This window comes from Podarcis tiliguerta (genome assembly GCF_965153285.1).
Source record: "Podarcis tiliguerta genome assembly, chromosome: 5".
NCBI lineage: Eukaryota > Metazoa > Chordata > Lepidosauria > Squamata > Lacertidae > Podarcis > Podarcis tiliguerta.
Window position 1 is genome coordinate 37,571,820 of NC_139538.1, and position 17,581 is coordinate 37,589,400.

At 41.9% G+C, this 17,581-nt stretch overlaps 1 protein-coding gene across 2 annotated transcripts; it reads right to left on the reverse strand.

Annotated features, from left to right (window-relative positions):
* Window positions 1–1,487: 1,487 nt before the first annotated feature.
* Window positions 1,488–11,878, reverse strand: SUMO3 (small ubiquitin like modifier 3). Of its 2 annotated transcripts, XM_083441195.1 has the most exons (4): window positions 11,545–11,878; window positions 7,423–7,551; window positions 6,268–6,339; window positions 1,488–3,353 (listed from the first exon to the last, which is right to left on the reverse strand). In XM_083441195.1, the coding sequence occupies exons 1-4, from the start codon at window positions 11,563–11,565 to the stop codon at window positions 3,291–3,293; spliced, it is 285 nt and encodes a 94-aa protein (XP_083297321.1). In that variant the 5' UTR covers window positions 11,566–11,878; the 3' UTR covers window positions 1,488–3,290. The 2 variants fall into 2 exon arrangements, with proteins under 2 accessions (XP_083297321.1, XP_083297322.1); XM_083441196.1 differs by lacking the exon at window positions 6,268–6,339 and having other exon boundaries at window positions 11,545–11,863.
* Between the last annotated feature and the right edge of the window lie 5,703 nt (window positions 11,879–17,581).

Consider the following 17,581-nt stretch of genomic DNA (forward strand, 5'->3'; position numbering starts at 1 on the left):
CAAAGTGGTATTCATTGGACCAACTAGAGTCAGAAGTCATTTGGGGGCAAAACAAAAAGTGACTTACCTACAGGCAGTAGGTAAAAGGTAGCTTCACCAGAAGCTGCAATATTTGGATGTTCCTCTGCTTCACGAAGATATGCAGCAATTTTTATGCCATCACAGTTCAGTCAGTAGAGCATGAGACTCAATCACAGGGTCATAGGTTCCAAGACCTACGTTGGGCAAAAAGATTCCTGTATTGCAGGGGGTTGGACTAGATGACCCTTGTGGTCCCTTTCTACTCTACAACTCTATTATTGTTGTATACGGACTCAATAATAACCTGATGCCGATGGTGTCAAACAGTTGAGGGACAAAGATTCTGCAGGACTCGCAACCCAAATGTTTTGAAACAAAAGCTGCAGGTAACTAGAGTTTTAGCAACTAATGGCAACATCTCCATAGCTACAACCCCAAAATAATGTCAAAGTGAAAGATTTAAGCATTGCCCACCATCAAGCTACAACTGCAAAAATGTGGCTTTGGCACACTACTGTGGTAAAGGCATATTGTGAGATATCCTTCCAACAACTCAAATTTTACACTAAAGCTAAATTACTCAAATGCGAAACTTTTTATGTGCAAGTTAAACAGAAGCAGCAGCTGTATGGTCCAGGTGTAACTACATATAGAAGCAATTCCAAATGGATCTGCAATGTTTTCCTGAAATGGGTGTTTGATGTGCAATTATCTCTGAAATACTGAATAGAAAATATGGCCTTGTCCTTTAAGCCACCATCGCCACTTCCTCCCACGCCATCCATTTTTCTAAGTAGTAAGTGCATGTCATCTGAGATATTAAGGATAAATAATATCACCATGGTTTATTATTTATTATTTGGTGACAGCAGTCATGAAATTAAAAGACGCCTGCTCCTTGGGAGAAAGGCGATGGCAAACCTAGACAGCATCTTAAAAAGCAGAGACATCACCTTGCCAACAAAGGTCCGTATAGTTAAAGCCATGGTTTTCCCAGTAGTGATGTATGGAAGTGAGAGCTGGACCATAAAGAAGGCTGATCGCCGAAGAATTGATGCTTTTGAGTTATGGTGCTGGAGGAGACTCTTGAGAGTCCCATGGACTGCAAGAAGATCAAACGTATCCATTCTTAAGGAAATCAGCCCTGAGTGCTCACTGGAAGGACAGATCGTGAAGCTGAGGCTCCAATACTTTGGCCACCTCATGAGAAGAGAAGACTCCCTGGAAAAGACCCTGATGTTGGGAAAGTTGGATGGCACAAGGAGAAGGGGACGACAGAGGCGAGATAGTTGGACAGTGTTCTCGAAGCTACAAACATGAGTCTGACCAAACTGCAGGAGGCAGTGGAAGACAGGAGTGCCTGGCGTGCTCTGGTCCATGGGGTCACGAAGAGTCGGAAACGACTAAACAACAACAATATCACCATGTAATTGTAAGTTAATAAAGAAAAACACCTCCAGGGTGTATTTTATGAAAAACTGATTTTTATGCCCTGAACAGTAGGCTTACTCTCAATAAAAGAACTTTAATAAAAGATGTACATAAGAATAAGTTGTCAGCATTTCAGTGATATAGCTTTGAGTACAGTCTTATGAAATGCAGCAGCATCAAGCATAACCCAAGAGACAGAGTAACAAACTATATTTACTGTGTACAGTAGTAAAGGACAACAAATGTAAAAATTTGTGAATAAACAATGACAGATTTTAAAATACCCCTCCTTAGACAACATATAACTGAAACAGAAAATACTTTTTTTCCAACAGGATTTCTTGCAAGCAGATAATCTAACACATGATGGGTAGAGATTAAAAGGAAGTGACATTCTCAAGCAGCAATGAACAGCATCCTGAAAGTCAACAGAATGACCTTGTATTTTTGGATCTCCGCAAATTAAATTTTATCAAGCCAGTTGTCACTACAAACATTATTTTGAAGCTCAAAATATTTGAGGACGTAGGACACAGCAAGCCTCTTTAAGAATGTATCATTACATTGAGATTTTCCTGCACACTTAACCCCCAAATATATTGATACCATATTTTTTAAAAGCTACACCTAATTTACTCATTATAATATGACTAAAACATCTATGAATTGATGGTGGTTATCCAAAGAGCCCCATGCACAAGCAGGAGACTCTGCATGTACATGGGGAACAGGTACCGGACACATTTCTCCTCTGCAGCCCTCCAGTATTGCACAATACTCCAAAGGGTCCTCCTCCTATAGGAGGCAACTTTTCAGGAGACATGAGGAGTTATAGCAGGAAGAGACTGCAGAAATCCCTGATGTGCACACAGAACATGGCACATGGTCCTTTGTATCCCAGCCTATAGATTTCAAAGTAGCAGCTAAGGGAATAGTTAAAATTTCAGCTTTCAAGAGAGATGTCAGAAAAAGGTACACAAGTTTATTTATTGCCTAATACATCAATAAGGAGCGATTCTCACTGGGAACAATCTGTTCAGAATTTCTCCTAAACAAATTCCATTAAAATTAGTTGAACACCATCGCTTCCTAAGAGGATTCTGGTTCTGGTCCATTCTTTAAACATTTTATCAAAGACATTGGTGCTCAACTTTGGACATGTGACAGTTAAATAGAAGATGTGAAAGTTAACCTATGCAAATGCTACAGCTGCTGACAAACTCAAAGACATTCCTTTACTTTAAAAAAATTGTTTTATTCTATGCTATTTTATTATGAAAAAGCACATGTACATTTCCATTACCTTAAACTGTCACTAAGCATGTATCTGAAGTACTGTCCTTTCTGCATATCCCATTAACAGTTTTAAAGTAATACATGTGTTTAATGGTAAAATCCTTTCTTTCTCAACCCACCTGTTTTGAGAAACTTACTATTGCAAGGAAAAATATTTCAATATTTACATTACATAATTAAGCAGTAAAACAGAAACAACGAAAGCCAGGACTAAGTATCCTTCTTTTACAGTAGGCTTGTATTTAGGCCACCAATTTATAGAAACAAGATGACAGCAGACAACAACCGGTATTTTACTTATTTGAAAATTTAATTTTGACTGGGCCCATTTTTATGATGCAGTAATTTCCCACAGATGCAGCTTCAACTTGCACACGCAGTATATCAGGGACAGGAAAAGAATTTGGATAAATGTCTTCAGAACATGAGAAGATTCCTGTATGATTGGCATGTTCATTTGTTTACTATTTAATAGCAAATCCAAGGACAGATGATAAAGTGAGTTGAAATTTTACATTCCTCTTCCTAAAAGGACAGGATATTTAGCACATGCCACCCGTCTGCTGTTGAAACACATCAATAGTATCCTCATCTTCCATTTCCAACTGTTAATAAGACAAAAAAGTAACGAGTTTTAAAAATAATATTTAAGGAATCTTGTTTCTAATATACCAAAACCTCTTAATTCAGACCTCTGGTTGAGTAGATGCCTTCTCTCTTGCTCCACTCTTGTTCCGTTTTGCTGGTCTATTGTTTTGCAGTTGTGTTATGTTTTTTATGTCACTGTACCTGTTTTAGCTGTGAGATTTTTGTAACTTGCCTTGGGATCATTTGGTGAAGGGTAGGCTACAGGTACAAATAATTAACTTCATGTTTGGAAGCATACTGTGTAGAGGTTTGTTTAGATGTATTATTTTATCAGCACCAGTTTTCCCCCTTCCAGTGCTAAAAGCTGCATCTCTCACAAACTCATATTGGGTTTCTAGAATTAAAGAGAACTCTGCGACCACATCTGCTTGCTGTATTGCAGGGATGGGGAACTTTTTCAGCCCAAAGGAGGCACTCCCTTCTGGATGAGCCTCTGGGGACCATATGCCAGTGGTGAACAGGGCCAGAGGCAAAAGCATTATTCTATCTTTGTACACTAGTTTCTTCACACTCAACACATCTCTGTACTCTATCCAAGCAAGCAAGAAACATTACTGGAGTTCAAGGGCACATTCTACTCTGGTAAGAACACTTGGGGGTGGGTGCAAAGCAGGGTTGGGGAGGATGTGGCTTGGGAGGTTAATATATAGCCTTGAAGGAACAATGCCCTTCACCACTCTCCTAGAAACAGAGGAAACCATATACTTAGCAAATCATTATCTAAGTACGCTTACTGGTCCAACACTTCACAATCTGGCAGGCTAAATATTCTTGGGTTGTTTCTACTGCCAACTCCTACAGCTTTCTTAGTATGATACACATGCATTTACAGTGCATTTTCCCCCAACATCAGCATGCTTAAAGTACATCTCAGAGGGCATGCTAAGAAAGCCGCTAACACAGTCATTCCAAATAAATCCAAGAGAGAAATTTAGTGAAGATAGGCGGGTGGCTGCCATCCAGTATGTGTGTTAACTGTGGTAACTTAATAAAATACCTTGTGGAATTTAGTTTTCTGTACTACTATTTGTATTTCCATATCAGGCTTTATTCTCTCTCCTGTTCAGTTTTAAGCTGTTAATTAGGTTAGTTTATCTGCATTAGTTTAATATAACATTGTGGATTGACTTGGTTATGATATACTTGCTTATTGTCACTGATTATTTAAATGTTACATTTTTTCAGTTGCTACTGCTGTACATTTTACACCTTGTGAATTTTTTTGATAAAAGCATACATATAAATAGATAAAATGCTCTTTCCTCCCTTTCCGCAACTTTCGTAAGTGGCAGCAGAAAGGTACTGCCAAGTGCTTTCTCCATAAGTACAGCTTATGAAAGAAAATGGATGGTTATTCTTCTCAGGAGTGGGTTTTTGCAGAAGTGAGTTACTACTACTTTTCCTCACTCAACTTCTCCAGAATCGCTGATGTTAGTTCCTGCAGATATCCAGCTCCTGACTGAAAAAGTACCCTCCCTTCTCCACAACCTGTGGAAGGATGGATGGATTCTATTGCTTCTCATGGCACAGGCACTGCTTGGAACTTCTGCAGAAACCTAGAACATGAGCGAGCAGGCCTCTCTTTCCCCAAATTTTGTGCACAGGTCATAGGACCTCAGGAAGAGAAAAGAGAGGCAAGGCAAAATTTGTAGACACAGACCCTCAACGATAAACATACAGAAAAATCTAGCAACTTGCATGAATAATTTTACATAGGATAAAACAAGTATTTCTGGTGCCAGCCAGCATGCATGGTCTGGCGAACCAGTTAGCTTAGACTAAAACTTTTTTCCTATCCAAATTAATGCCTTTCAAAACCTTTAGAAATAGTAATGAAATAAGGATAAGAAAGGCATCAGTTTTCACATCCTACATCAAAGTGAGAACATTTAAAATCAGACTAACAATAAATATTTAGACCACATGTTAACTATTTTGGAACACATTTATTTGGAGAAACCAGATCTTCCCAGTAGCTCACACACTCATATGTGCTACAGTTCAGCTCTCTTAACCCAAAATTCCTATCTTTCTTGTGGGGTAATGCTTTAGATTCCATCTCTAAGAATGCATTTTCTTGCACTCCCTCCAGCCAAATACTTACAGTGCAGTTCTTTATGCCCATTTGGTGTCCTGTTGAAATGGAAGACTCTTTGATCCAGTAGAGCCTTCTATCAGAAGAATGGCGAGGGAAGTGATTTTCCATAACCACCATACCCCCTGCAGCCCCCTCACAAATCTGCTGGAAGCTCGTCAATTGATACAACCCAGCACCTTTACTCAGAAGAAGTTATTGCTGAGTTCAATAGGATTTATTCCCAAATAAATGTGCACAAGGTTTCAGCCTCAGTAAGGCTGAATCCTTTCTTGATGGGGAAATTTTGTAGCATGCTTACACTATAAATTTGATACAGGGGAGAAAGTTTCCATGAGAAAAGATTAGTATTTTCTATCAATGATGAGAGAATTCCACCAAGTACCACAGGCACGGAGTTACATCATGCCCGGGATTAATTCCAGTAAAGGGATCTGTTATATGTACTTCTAATAATCACTGAGAGCCTACCAAAATCTGTCATCTTATCAGTCTGTGTCAACCTTATTTACACCCCAGAAACCTTACACACCATTTCCTCACTAGTGGAAACTGCCCATTAATTTTGAAGGCCTACAGCTTCTCTAATATTCTCTAATTGCTTTCTCTCTCCCACCTTGGTGGACTCTTGTTAATAATGATTTAGCTCACCATAGTAACATTTTATTCTAGGAATCAACGTAATTCCCATTTGAAGTAATTAACTAAACTTCCAAGACACAGGCAGTAGCCGCAAGCTCAGCTTCAACTGTATAGCGAACACCACTCTCTCTTACCTGTGCAGGTGTGTCTGTTTCATTAATTGGTTGTCCATCAAATCTGAATCTAATCTGTCTCATTGACAAACCCTGAAATATGACAGTTAATGTAAATCCACATATATAAGTTCATGTCAAAATGGATATTGCTCACAGACATCAGTATTTCAAAGAATTAAACTGAAAGCTGATTGAGGATACACACTTCATGAGCCAAGTATCTCTCAGGAATTTTATTGCCTCATGCAACATTTCTATAAGCTTGTCTAATTTAGCAATCTCGGTAGAGCTGCTAGAGATGCAATGTAATTAGGACAGTGTCTTTTCTTTGTCAAGTGTAGAGGTGACTTTCTATGAACAGCAGAATCAAATACATTCCTGTCTAGGCAACCTTATAGAGGCCACCTGCAAACGATGGCTAGAGCCAGAGGCAAGCACAAGCCGAGCAAGAAAAGCCAGAGGGCCACATTTGGCTCCCTTAGCCTATGGCTTCCCACTTCGCAGTATACAGTAAATCCACAATTTATGTGGGGACTACATTCCAAGAATAGCAAATACAAGCCAAAATCACATATAGTCAAAACACACTGGGTGCAATGGCGGGCGGGATTGCCAAAGTCTTTTTCCCTTGGATGCCGACCTGCTTTTTAAATTTTACTCTTTTTTGCCAAATGCGTAAAGCTGAATGCACACAAGTTATGTGTCTGATGGGTCTAATGTAATCTCATGAGCACCCAGGTTTATCCACATCACACAGCCCCATTTATGCATAACATAAATGAGATAAATTATGACTTGACACTTGTGCAGACATGTCTCACAACACAGGGTATTTCCTTGGTGTCTCCATTAAAGAAACACGAGATAGGAAGAAACTGGTTACAGTAATTGAATTTTTGAAAATTTAAGTTCTAGGACAAAGCTAATAAATTCAGCACTGCAAATGAAAGAATTCAACAAGCACATCAAATATTATGTGGGATAATTGTATGCGTCAACACACTAGCATAATGGGTTTACACCACCAAGGCATCAGAACTTTGTATGCCTTGAGAAAATATTCTAACATCAAAATTTATCTGGGCAAATAAGCCATGGGTGCTTGGGAGCCTTTTTATGTACCTCACAATAAACAAGTGCATAATAACACACAAATATAGTTAACTCGTTTACCTGTCTCTCACAATAGGCCTTCATTAGTTTACTTAGTGGTGTGTGCCGTTTTATTTTAAATTGGACCACTGATCCATCTTGGCCAGCTACTTTTAAATTGATATGGTCATTCTCCGTTTTTACTCCTTCCTGCAAAACAAAACATAAAAGTTCAGATCAGTATTTGGGGAGCATTAGTCAAGAGAACCTGGCTGATACCTGCAGCACTTAGAAGATTTCTCAGAAAAGAACGTATGAACCACCTACTGGATAAAGTCAATGCCCACCTTGTCCAACATCTTGTTCTCACAATGGCCAAGCTGTGGGGAACCTGCAAGCAGAACCTGAGCACAAGAGCACTCTTCCCACCTGCATTTCCAGCTACTGGCATTCAGAATCATTCCTGCCTCCAATTGCAGAGGCAGAGCATAGCCTCCATCATGGCTAGTAGCCATTGATAAGACTTATTCTTCATGGATCTGTCTAATCCTCTTTTAAACCATCCAAGTTGGTGACCAGCACTGCCTCCTACGGGTGTAAATTCCATAGTTCAACTATGTACTGTGTGAAGAAGTACTTTTTAAAAATTTGCCCTGAATCTTCAAATTTGCAACTTCACTGGATCTCCACAAATTCTTACTATTATGAGAAAGGGAGGGGGGAAATTATCTATCCACTTTCTTGACACAATGCATAATTTTATATGCCTCTATCATGTCTTCTCTTACTCACCTATTTTCTACCCTGAAAAGTCCCAAATGATGCAACCTTTCCTTATAGCAGAATTGTTCCAACCCCCTGATCACTTTAGGTGGCACCTTTCTGAATCATTCCCAACTCTGAAATATCCTTTTTGAGGTGAGGTGACCAGAGCTGTACACAGTATTCCAAACATAGTCACACCACTGAATTATATAAAGGCATTATAATGTCAGCAGTTTTATTTTCGATTCCTTTCCTAATAACCCCAAGCATGGAATTTGCCTTTTCACAGCTGCCACACTACAGAAGCAGTACACAGATTTTATTAAATAAAATAAACAAAAGGGCAGAGCAAACCAAACTACAGGAAGCCAGTACAACTTACCCCTATTCCAAATTCTATTCAGTAGTGGAGCTACTGCTGATTAAGTCAGCCCAAACGCTGCAGAGGCACAGGCCCACAAACCTGTAAAAAATAGTTTGACTTACACTGGCAAAAAGGATGGTGTAACCCCTGCAGGGTGGCTAAGCCATGTGACTAAGCTGAAAGGAATTTGGAATGGGGTATTTCTGCTTCTCCCCATGTGTCATCCTGTTGTTGAGCATTGGCTTGTAGCAATGTTTGGATCTTTCATTGTGACTGCAGCACAACCATTTTGGTATGAATTAACAAAGCACTGCTTCCTCAACTGATTTGGAGGTATAATTTGTAACACAACTGTAGATGATATGTAATGCAGCCTCACTGCATTATCTAGCAACCCCTCCACATTTTTGGTCTGAAAACGCCCTCTTCTGCTGCTGGACTCTAGATTTTTTTACTCTAGGAAATTCCGTTAGGATTTTAAGGTAAAAAATGAGGTGAAATCTACAAACAACAATTTTGCCTTCTTTTTCCACTGAGTAGCCTAGGGAGCAACACAGGAAGTGATAGAAATAAAAGGTTGGCATAAAAACTTCTCCCAAGAGGGTTGCTGAAATCCCCCCCCCCCCCCACGGCTTACCCTTAGAAAGATTATAAATTGCATTTATACTTTCACTACTGGTAAGCTTATACTTAGGTCGCAATCCTAACCATGTCTACTCATAAATCATAGTTGATTCAAAGGGCTTTCTCCCATGTAAATGGGGTTAGGATTGTAGGCTTAAACACACAACATAGCATATTAAACAACTAGCAGTTTTAATAAATGTCTAGTACAGTCATACCTCGGGATAAATAAGCTTCAGATTGAGCGCTTTCGGGTTGTGATGTCACGTGCATGCACTGTCACGGCGGCACGCGCAGACGCACTGTCACGGCTTACGTTCTGTTCGGGATGCAAACGGGGCTCTGGAACGGATCCCGTTCACATCCCAAGGTACCACTGTAGCTTGATCCCAAGTGTTAGTCTCACACCAATTACAACATTTCCCTAGCTATATGTGTTATTCGAAATGATCTTTAAATGCTTTTTAAGAATCCACAGCCTAGTCATGATGCAAACTGAAAGCCTTCCTCAAGCAGCAGAGGAAGTTGTCTTATACTGACTCAGATCCATTTACTTGAGTATTCTCTAAACCTGGAGTAGCCAACATGGCACCCTCCAGATGTTGTTGACTAAAACTTCTATCAGTCCCAGCCAGCATGGCCAAGAACAAGGGATAGGAGTTGCAGTCCAAACCATCTTGGGATATCATGGTCGACTAGCTATGGACTACACTGACTGGTAGCAGCTCTCTGCTTTTCAGGTAGGGAATGTTCTCATCTCCTACTTGAAAATACCAGGGACTGGTCCCTGGACCTTCTGCATGCAAAGTGGATTCTCTTTCACTGAACTACATCTCTTACTCCAAATCTGGAGTGCAATTAATACTCAATAAATTGTCAAAGATGTGCCACCCTGGGGTCTTAGCTTCACCAGCACCAGTCTCCTGTAGGAGGGAAAACAACCTCCAGTACTAGCCAATCTTCCTGTAATTATTTAAAAAGTCTACATGTTTCATAATATATTTAAACTTGCTCCCTTCCAACTCTACAATTCTATCAGATTCCACACAGAATCAGAACATGGTTGACCAACAGCAGATCCACACTATACATTTAAAGCACATGATTTCCACAAAAAAAATTGTAGGAATCGCAATTTCCCTCACAGAACTAACTTTTCCAGTACTCTTAAACTCCACTTCCCAGGATTCTTTGGGGGAATTAAAAGAATGGATGTTAAATACGCTTTAAATGTAGTGTTGATACAGTGGTACCTCAGGTTACATACGCTTCAGGTTACAGACTCACTAACCCAGAAATAGTGCTTCAGGTTAAGAACTTTGCTTCAGGATGAGAACAGAAATCGTGCTCTGGAAGCGTGGCAGCAGCAGGAGGCCCCATTAGCTAAAGTGGTGCTTCAGGTTAAGAACAGTTTCAGGTTAAGTACGGACCTCCGGAACGAATTAAGTAATTAACCCGAGGTACCACTGTATTCCACAAGTCTGCAAAAAGACTCAATTTTAGAATGATCCCCCTCTGCTTTTAAAACTATTGGGGGAAGGTTGGATAAAAGCCAATTTTTAAAAAAACTACATACCATCCAAAAAACTGAAAAAAAAAAACTTTCAATGCTTTCACTTCTGCTTATCTGATTATTTTCAGCCTACAAACACCCACTTATCTATAAAGCTCACCTTTAAGCGACTCTGTGATGTAGGCTTACAACTGAAGGGGACAACGCTAAACGTATCATCTTTCATTAAATTGTTTTAATATTACAATGAGGATAGCGATTGTTCCACACGCGCAAAACAGAACAGTGTAATGCTCCGCATACCGTCTTGGGAGGTATCCTCCACTGAATTCAATGGCCAGCACTTGACTACACTGAAAGCCTCACCTCAAACTTGCAGCCCCCTCACTGTATGGATGCACGCGGGGAAAGGGGGCTCTTAGGTGCAAAACCCTTTGGACATTACTGGACATCTGTCCGTGTAGACCTCGGTCCAACTGCGCGCGGAAAAGGGGCCGTGGGCGGCGGGGAAAGGGAAAGAGGCCGGATGGATCCGGCCCCCGGCGAGAGAGCGCTGCCTTGCGGAGCACGTGGTGGTCGCGCCTTCGGCCTGGCTCGACAATAGCGAACCCGGCGGGGGCGGGCCAGGATGGGAGTTCGCTGCGAAGCGGCGCGGCCTAGGAGCGGCGCCGAACTCTTGCGGGAGCTCCGCGGAGGAAGAGCGCGGTCGGGCCGCCCCTTCTCGAGCCGCCCTCCTTCCGGGTGAGGCGGGTCCGGGTCTCGCTGCTCACAACCGGGGCGGGGGAACGCAGACCCTCGGGGCCTCAGCCCCACGGCGAGCCTCGCGCCCCTCTCGTGAGGGGGGCAGGCAGGCAGGCTCGGAAGGGGCCCGAGAGGAGGCGGAGGGCCTACGGGGCCCGAGCGGCTGTAGGAGGCGCTGGGGCGGCCTCGCACTCACCTTGGGCTTCTCCTCGGACATGGCGTCGCGTCAGGCAGGGACCTCTCAAGGAGCGAGTCCGCACGCGCTCGGAGCCCCCGTCTTCCTGCGCTCTCCTCTCCCGCCCGCAGCAACTGCCCGCGAGGACGCGCTCCGCTCCCCGCAATCTTCGGCTCCCGGTTGGTCCCGGAGGGGTCACGTGGGGGCGGAGCGCGCTCCCGAGGCGCGCTCCCGAGCGATGCTCTCCCCGCCGGGAGCGCGCTTCGCCAGGGCGGAGGAGGCGGCGGCGATGGCGCCGAAGGTGCGTCATCGCCGGCTGAAGCGGGAGCGCTTGGGCGGCAGAAGGTGCGCGGGTGGGGGGGGGATAGGGAAGGGGAGGAGCTACGTCAGGGCGCGGGAGGAAGGAGGGGGCGGGGCGAAGGCTTCCGAAAAGGAATACAAAAGTCCCCCTGGGGAATGGAGGAGGGTCGCCCTCCGTAGCCCCACTATGTGACCTGTTCGGGGATATAACGTCATGGGCCTAAGAAGCCGATCATAGAAATAGACTCGAGGCATCGCGCATCTGCTCTCATACACAAAGTCGCCTTCTGTTTCCACACGTATTCACATAAGGACCTTTTAGCTGCTGCGCTTCAAGCCTACCTTGGTTGTAAAAGCTGTGGAAACGCTTCATTCATTCGTGGCAGCTAAATATTTCCTGGCAGGCCAACAAACTAGGCAAAATGCAAAATATTTATTTATTTCATAAAATTTATAAACTGCTTGGCTGAAATAAAAAACAACAATGTACTTTACAAATACAATCTAATAATGAAATGATGAAAGACAGTAAATAAAAAAAGCAACAACAATCCCACATTACCTGCCATCAGAGACGAGTCATGTATTAACTAGTTGAGATTCCTGCATTGCTGGGGGTTGGAATAGATGACCCTTTGGGTACCTTCCAATTCTACGATTCTATGAATCTATAAACAGTTTACAACTTGGATTAAGCTACAGTGGGCCACAACAGCTCAAAGTTAGCTTAAAGCACAGAAAACTGTGAAGAAGGGTCATAGTGCCAGAGCAACATCATACTACCTGCTGAACTTCCAGTGCTTTTAGCAGATTTTTTAAATACAAGTTTTCTGATTTTATGGTAATTTTAACTGATTTTATATCTGTTATATTATTTTTGTAAACTTACGGTACACCACTTAGAGACTGTAGTGTTAAGTGGACTCAAAATAGTTGAAATAAATATTTTGTCTCTCAGAATCAGCATTTAGCCTATCAAAGAACGTTTTCTGCTGCATTCCCTGAGCAAGGTAATACATAGCAAGGATTGAAGCCAATAGTGGGTCCACCCCTTCTTTCTCTCCTTGCTCTATTTCAACAGCAAGCCGCCATGTGATAGACAAATCACTCTTGCCAGCGGTCTGAAGTGTTGCAGAGCAATTTTGAAATTATGCCAAGGTGCACCCATGCTGCAAAGGCTGGACTCCCAAAGGAGCTGAAACTCTTTAAGCACAAACTCTGGAAAAGCCTCATATCAGCTTCATGACTCTTAACATTTCAGTGCCCCTAATTGCTCCCCTGGCTCTTAATAAGCTGAACAACCACACTGTACTTTATGTGCAGTATCCATATTTATGACCAGGAAAGAAAACGAGGCATGGATATTTCACTTGGAGCAGTAAGGCTATTCCAAGTTTACACTACAAAGACTACAAATGGCATGGGACAACATTGATCTGATCATCTGGGTAAGCTATTAGAGATCACTAGCTAAGGAATTAGTTAATCCAAATTAGAAAAGATGCAGAAATTACTCTTTCATTTTCAGCAATAAGAATGTGTGTAAGCATATGTCTTTTTGCTAAAACTAGAGTAATTAATCATTCTCACAGAAAATTGAACCTTTTTGTTAAAAAAGCCACATTTACAAATGAAATGCTATTTTATAAAAATAATAGACTTGAGTTTCTCATTTCACATTTCCAATATTCACTAGTGCTATATGCAACTCTAAAAGGTATCTTACTATCTCTCATGAATACGAAGCCAGATTATAATTAAAAGAGCATTTGAGAGTGTTCTTGTGGCCACTTGTAAAGGCTCCCAGAGATCTATTGAGCCAAGCCACTAAGTCCTTTGCTTTATAAGTAAAAAATGTTTCTTGAAAGCAACAAAGAATCTTCATAGATCACTGAATTAATATTTCTCTTGGCAACTTCCATATTACTAAAAATAAAATCTGACAAATTATTTCCAGATATTTGCACATTTATATTGACTTGCCAAATTCACCTCTACAGAGGCAGAAATTCCAGTACTCTGGTACAGAAATACATTCTTAACAGCCATACAAATAGATAGACTAGTACTTCTGCCAAATAGTTTGTCAGGAAATTTGCTATACCTGAATGACACTGAGTGCAGACAAGAAATTGGTATGAAGAAAACAAAGGCCAAAAAAAAAAAGGCATTTCACTTATCTAAGAGGATTTTTCACAGTCCTGTCAGTACAGTACAGTACAGTACAGTACAGTACTTTTTTCCTGGCAAATATGCTTAGAATTGGGAAGGTTTTAGAAGATAACAGAAGGTGACTTACTTTCATAACAAAACAGGGCAATAAACCAACCATAGCAATGGTACCCACTCAGCCATATCTGATGGGGATCAAGGCCACACAGGTTGCCTCCATGACCCTAAACAACCCTGTTGGGTCAGATCATTCGCTCATTTGGCTCAGCATCAGTGTCTCCTTCTGCTATGATTGGTTTAGGAAGAACTAAGAAAGAATTCAATTATTCAAGTTTTGTGCCACGAGTGGGATATCAGTGACCACCCCATATTTGACAGGCAGCGGGAGAAGAGACAACTAACATATCATAAGGGAATTTCAGACAATGAGAAATTGCACTTTTGCCAAACAAGAAGCAAATTCCTGAATTCTAGTTTCCCTTTTAGATACACTGAGTATATTTATCACCATCAAGAGTCGCCCATTAATATCAGGGGTTACCAACATGACACCTGTGGGTACTAGTTTGGTGGCTCTTGTGCAGTGCTTTTTTTCCTTCAAAAATGTTTAGGAGTCCTCTCATTTTCCTACTCATATTGAAATATTGCCCCTCAAGAGGCCAAACTTAGATTGACAAAATGTTTAGGTGTATGTGTACCCCCACATGCCCCCAGAAAAAAAGCACAGCCCTTGTGTATTTGTAGGGGATGAACTGGGTGGGGTTGAGGCAACAGGCACTTTCCTTCACCTGTGGGGAGACTTGCATGTGTGTGTAGGGCAGCTTCAAAATGGGGTGTGTGTGAGAGAGTAAGACTGAGAGAGATTCTTTGGGCAGAGAGGGAAAGGTTTATGGGTGGATCTGTGTCAGAGAGGAAAAGATGTGTGTGTGTGTGATCTGTTTGTATGCATGAACTGTGAGAGAGATGCACTTGGACAGAGAGAAAGAGGTGCATGTATGTGCATGAGAGAGAGAGAGATGCATCTGTCTCTGGTTTTTGTGTGTGTACTGAGTGTGGGGTCGGAACCTATTCTCCCTCCTGGTATTGGGGAATGTGTCCTTACGAACAAATCTTCCTAACAGTTATGTGTGTGCAGCCTCTTAACAGTGTTGTATGTGTGCAGACATTTGTGAGGTCGAGGGAGAAGGGGAATCAGCAATGACAATTTTGTTACACTGTGCTCCTCCCCCGTGACAGCCATTTTGTGTTATGTGACTGCTAATCCAGTAAGTTGGGCAACCGCTGCGCTGTATGTTGCACCAGTAGTTGTGGCAAAACATCTTAATAAGTACCTTGGATATGTGCAACATAAACAATGGTGCCTTGATGGGAGTTCTGAGGCAATTTCAAGGAAGTGGAGACATTGATCATGTCGCGTTTGTTAAATTGATCAAAAGCATAACTTATGGCTTTGACTGAAAGTTTTTTGTATGGTAAATAAATCTTTTAACTTCTGGTTTTCTTTCAAAACTCTAGAGTGTGGGATATAAATACTGCTTCTTTCATCTGTGCCTTCTTCTCTGCAATCTGTGATGTAGAGAAAAGATTATCAGTTCTAACCACAGTAGTCCTGACGCCCTCTGCCTAATGCAGCTGTTCCCCCTTTACTAAGGAACAACATGTACCTAAATTTGGTTTGGGACAACTGGGAAATATTTCCCCATTGGGTAGCTAACTTCCAAAACTTCATCCTGGAGAAGAGTGACTAGTGGGGTGCCACAGGGTTCTGTCTTGGGCCCGGTCTTATTCAACATCTTTATCAACGACTTGGATGATGGACTCAAGGGCATCCTGATCAAATTTGCAGATGACACCAAACTGGGAGGGGTGGCTAACACCCCAGAAGACAGGATCACACTTCAAAACGACCTTGACAGATTAGAGAACTGGGCCAAAACAAACAAGATGAATTTTAACAGGGAGAAATGTAAAGTATTGCACTTGGGCAAAAAAAATGAGAGGCACAAATACAAGATGGGTGACACCTGGCTTGAGAGCAGTACATGTGAAAAGGATCTAGGAGTCTTGGTTGACCACAAACTTAACATGAGCCAACAGTGTGACGCGGCAGCTAAAAAAGCCAATGCAATTCTGGGCTGCATCAATAGGAGTATAGCATCTAGATCAAGGGAAGTTATAGTGCCACTGTATTCTGCTCTGGTCAGACCTCACCTGGAGTACTGTGTCCAGTTCTGGGCACCACAGTTCAAGAAGGACACTGACAAACTAGAACGTGTACAGAGGAGGGCAACCAAAATGGTCAAAGGCCTGGAAACAATGCCTTATGAGGATCGGCTAAGGGAGCTGGGCATGTTTAGCCTGGAGAAGAGGAGGTTAAGGGGTGATATGATAGCCATGTTCAAATATATAAAAGGATGTCACATAGAGGAGGGAGAAAGGTTGTTTTCTGCTGCTCCAGAGAAGCGGACACGGAGCAATGGATACAAACTACAAGAAAGAAGATTCCACCTAAACATTAGGAAGAACTTCCTGACAGTAAGAGCTGTTCGACAGTGGAATTTGCTGCCAAGGAGTGTGGTGGAGTCTCCTTCTTTGGAGGTCTTTAAGCAGAGGCTTGACAACCATATGTCAGGAGTGCTCTGATGGTGTTTCCTGCTTGGCAGGGGGTTGGACTCGATGACCCTTGTGGTCTCTTCCAACTCTATGATTCTATGATTCTATGATTCTATGATAAAACGTCCCCAATGGTTTCCTTTGAGATGGAACTAATATTTGAGGAGAGGGATTCATTGGGGTGGTGAGGTAGTTCACCCTGAAGAGGTACAAAATATTTTAAGTAGGATAAAAACACATTGATCTCTTCCCAAAGAGTATCTTGAAAGCAGTCAGATGAGTGTTATTTGACCCTCTCTCAGGCTGAAATCCTATGTCCTTAAGGGAGGAATCTCTGGCCCTCCAGATGTTGAGCGACAACTCACATCAGCTTCAGTCAGTATAACCAATGGTCAGGTATAATGGGAAGTGTACTCCCAAAAAACATGTGCAGGGGGGCAGGTTCCCCACCCCTGCTCTGTTGTAAGGAGTAAGCGCTATTGTGCCATATAAGGCTTCTTAGTAGATACCTGTAGGACTGCACTGTCACTCAGCACACAGCCTCACTATTTTTTAATGAAGTGCTTTTCATAAGTGTTGTATGTATATTAGAAGCAACAAACAAGATGGGAAGTTTGTTAAATATTAGGCACAATGCAGAAATCTAGGAAGAGGGAAGACTGAAGGGAAGACTGTTAAAAGGTCAAGATAGGAATGATAGAAGAGGAGACATTTAGGTAGCTTTTATTGCCCTTTAAAAATGTGGGGGGGGTTATTAGATTGTTTTTGTTTTGATTGTATGTTTTGTGGTTTTATATTCATATTTTACTCTGTGAACTGCCTGTGGGTATAGGGTAGTATACAAATTTTAATAATAATAATAATAATAATAATAATGGAAGGCAGGTGCATGTACTAGGTGCATGGACTGAATAATAATAGAAGACAGATGCATACACTAGGTGCATGAACTGTTGCAGAGAACTGACAGAAA

Coding starts and splice junctions, on each gene's coding strand:
- SUMO3 (XM_083441195.1), bottom strand. CDS start 11,565: ATGTCCGAGGAGAAGCCCAAG. Junction 6,340..7,422: donor AGGCCTATTGTGAGAGACAG/GTAAACGAGTTA, acceptor GTCATATTTCAG/GGTTTGTCAATGAGACAGAT. Junction 3,354..6,267: donor AAACAGACACACCTGCACAG/GTAAGAGAGAGT, acceptor TCTTATTAACAG/TTGGAAATGGAAGATGAGGA.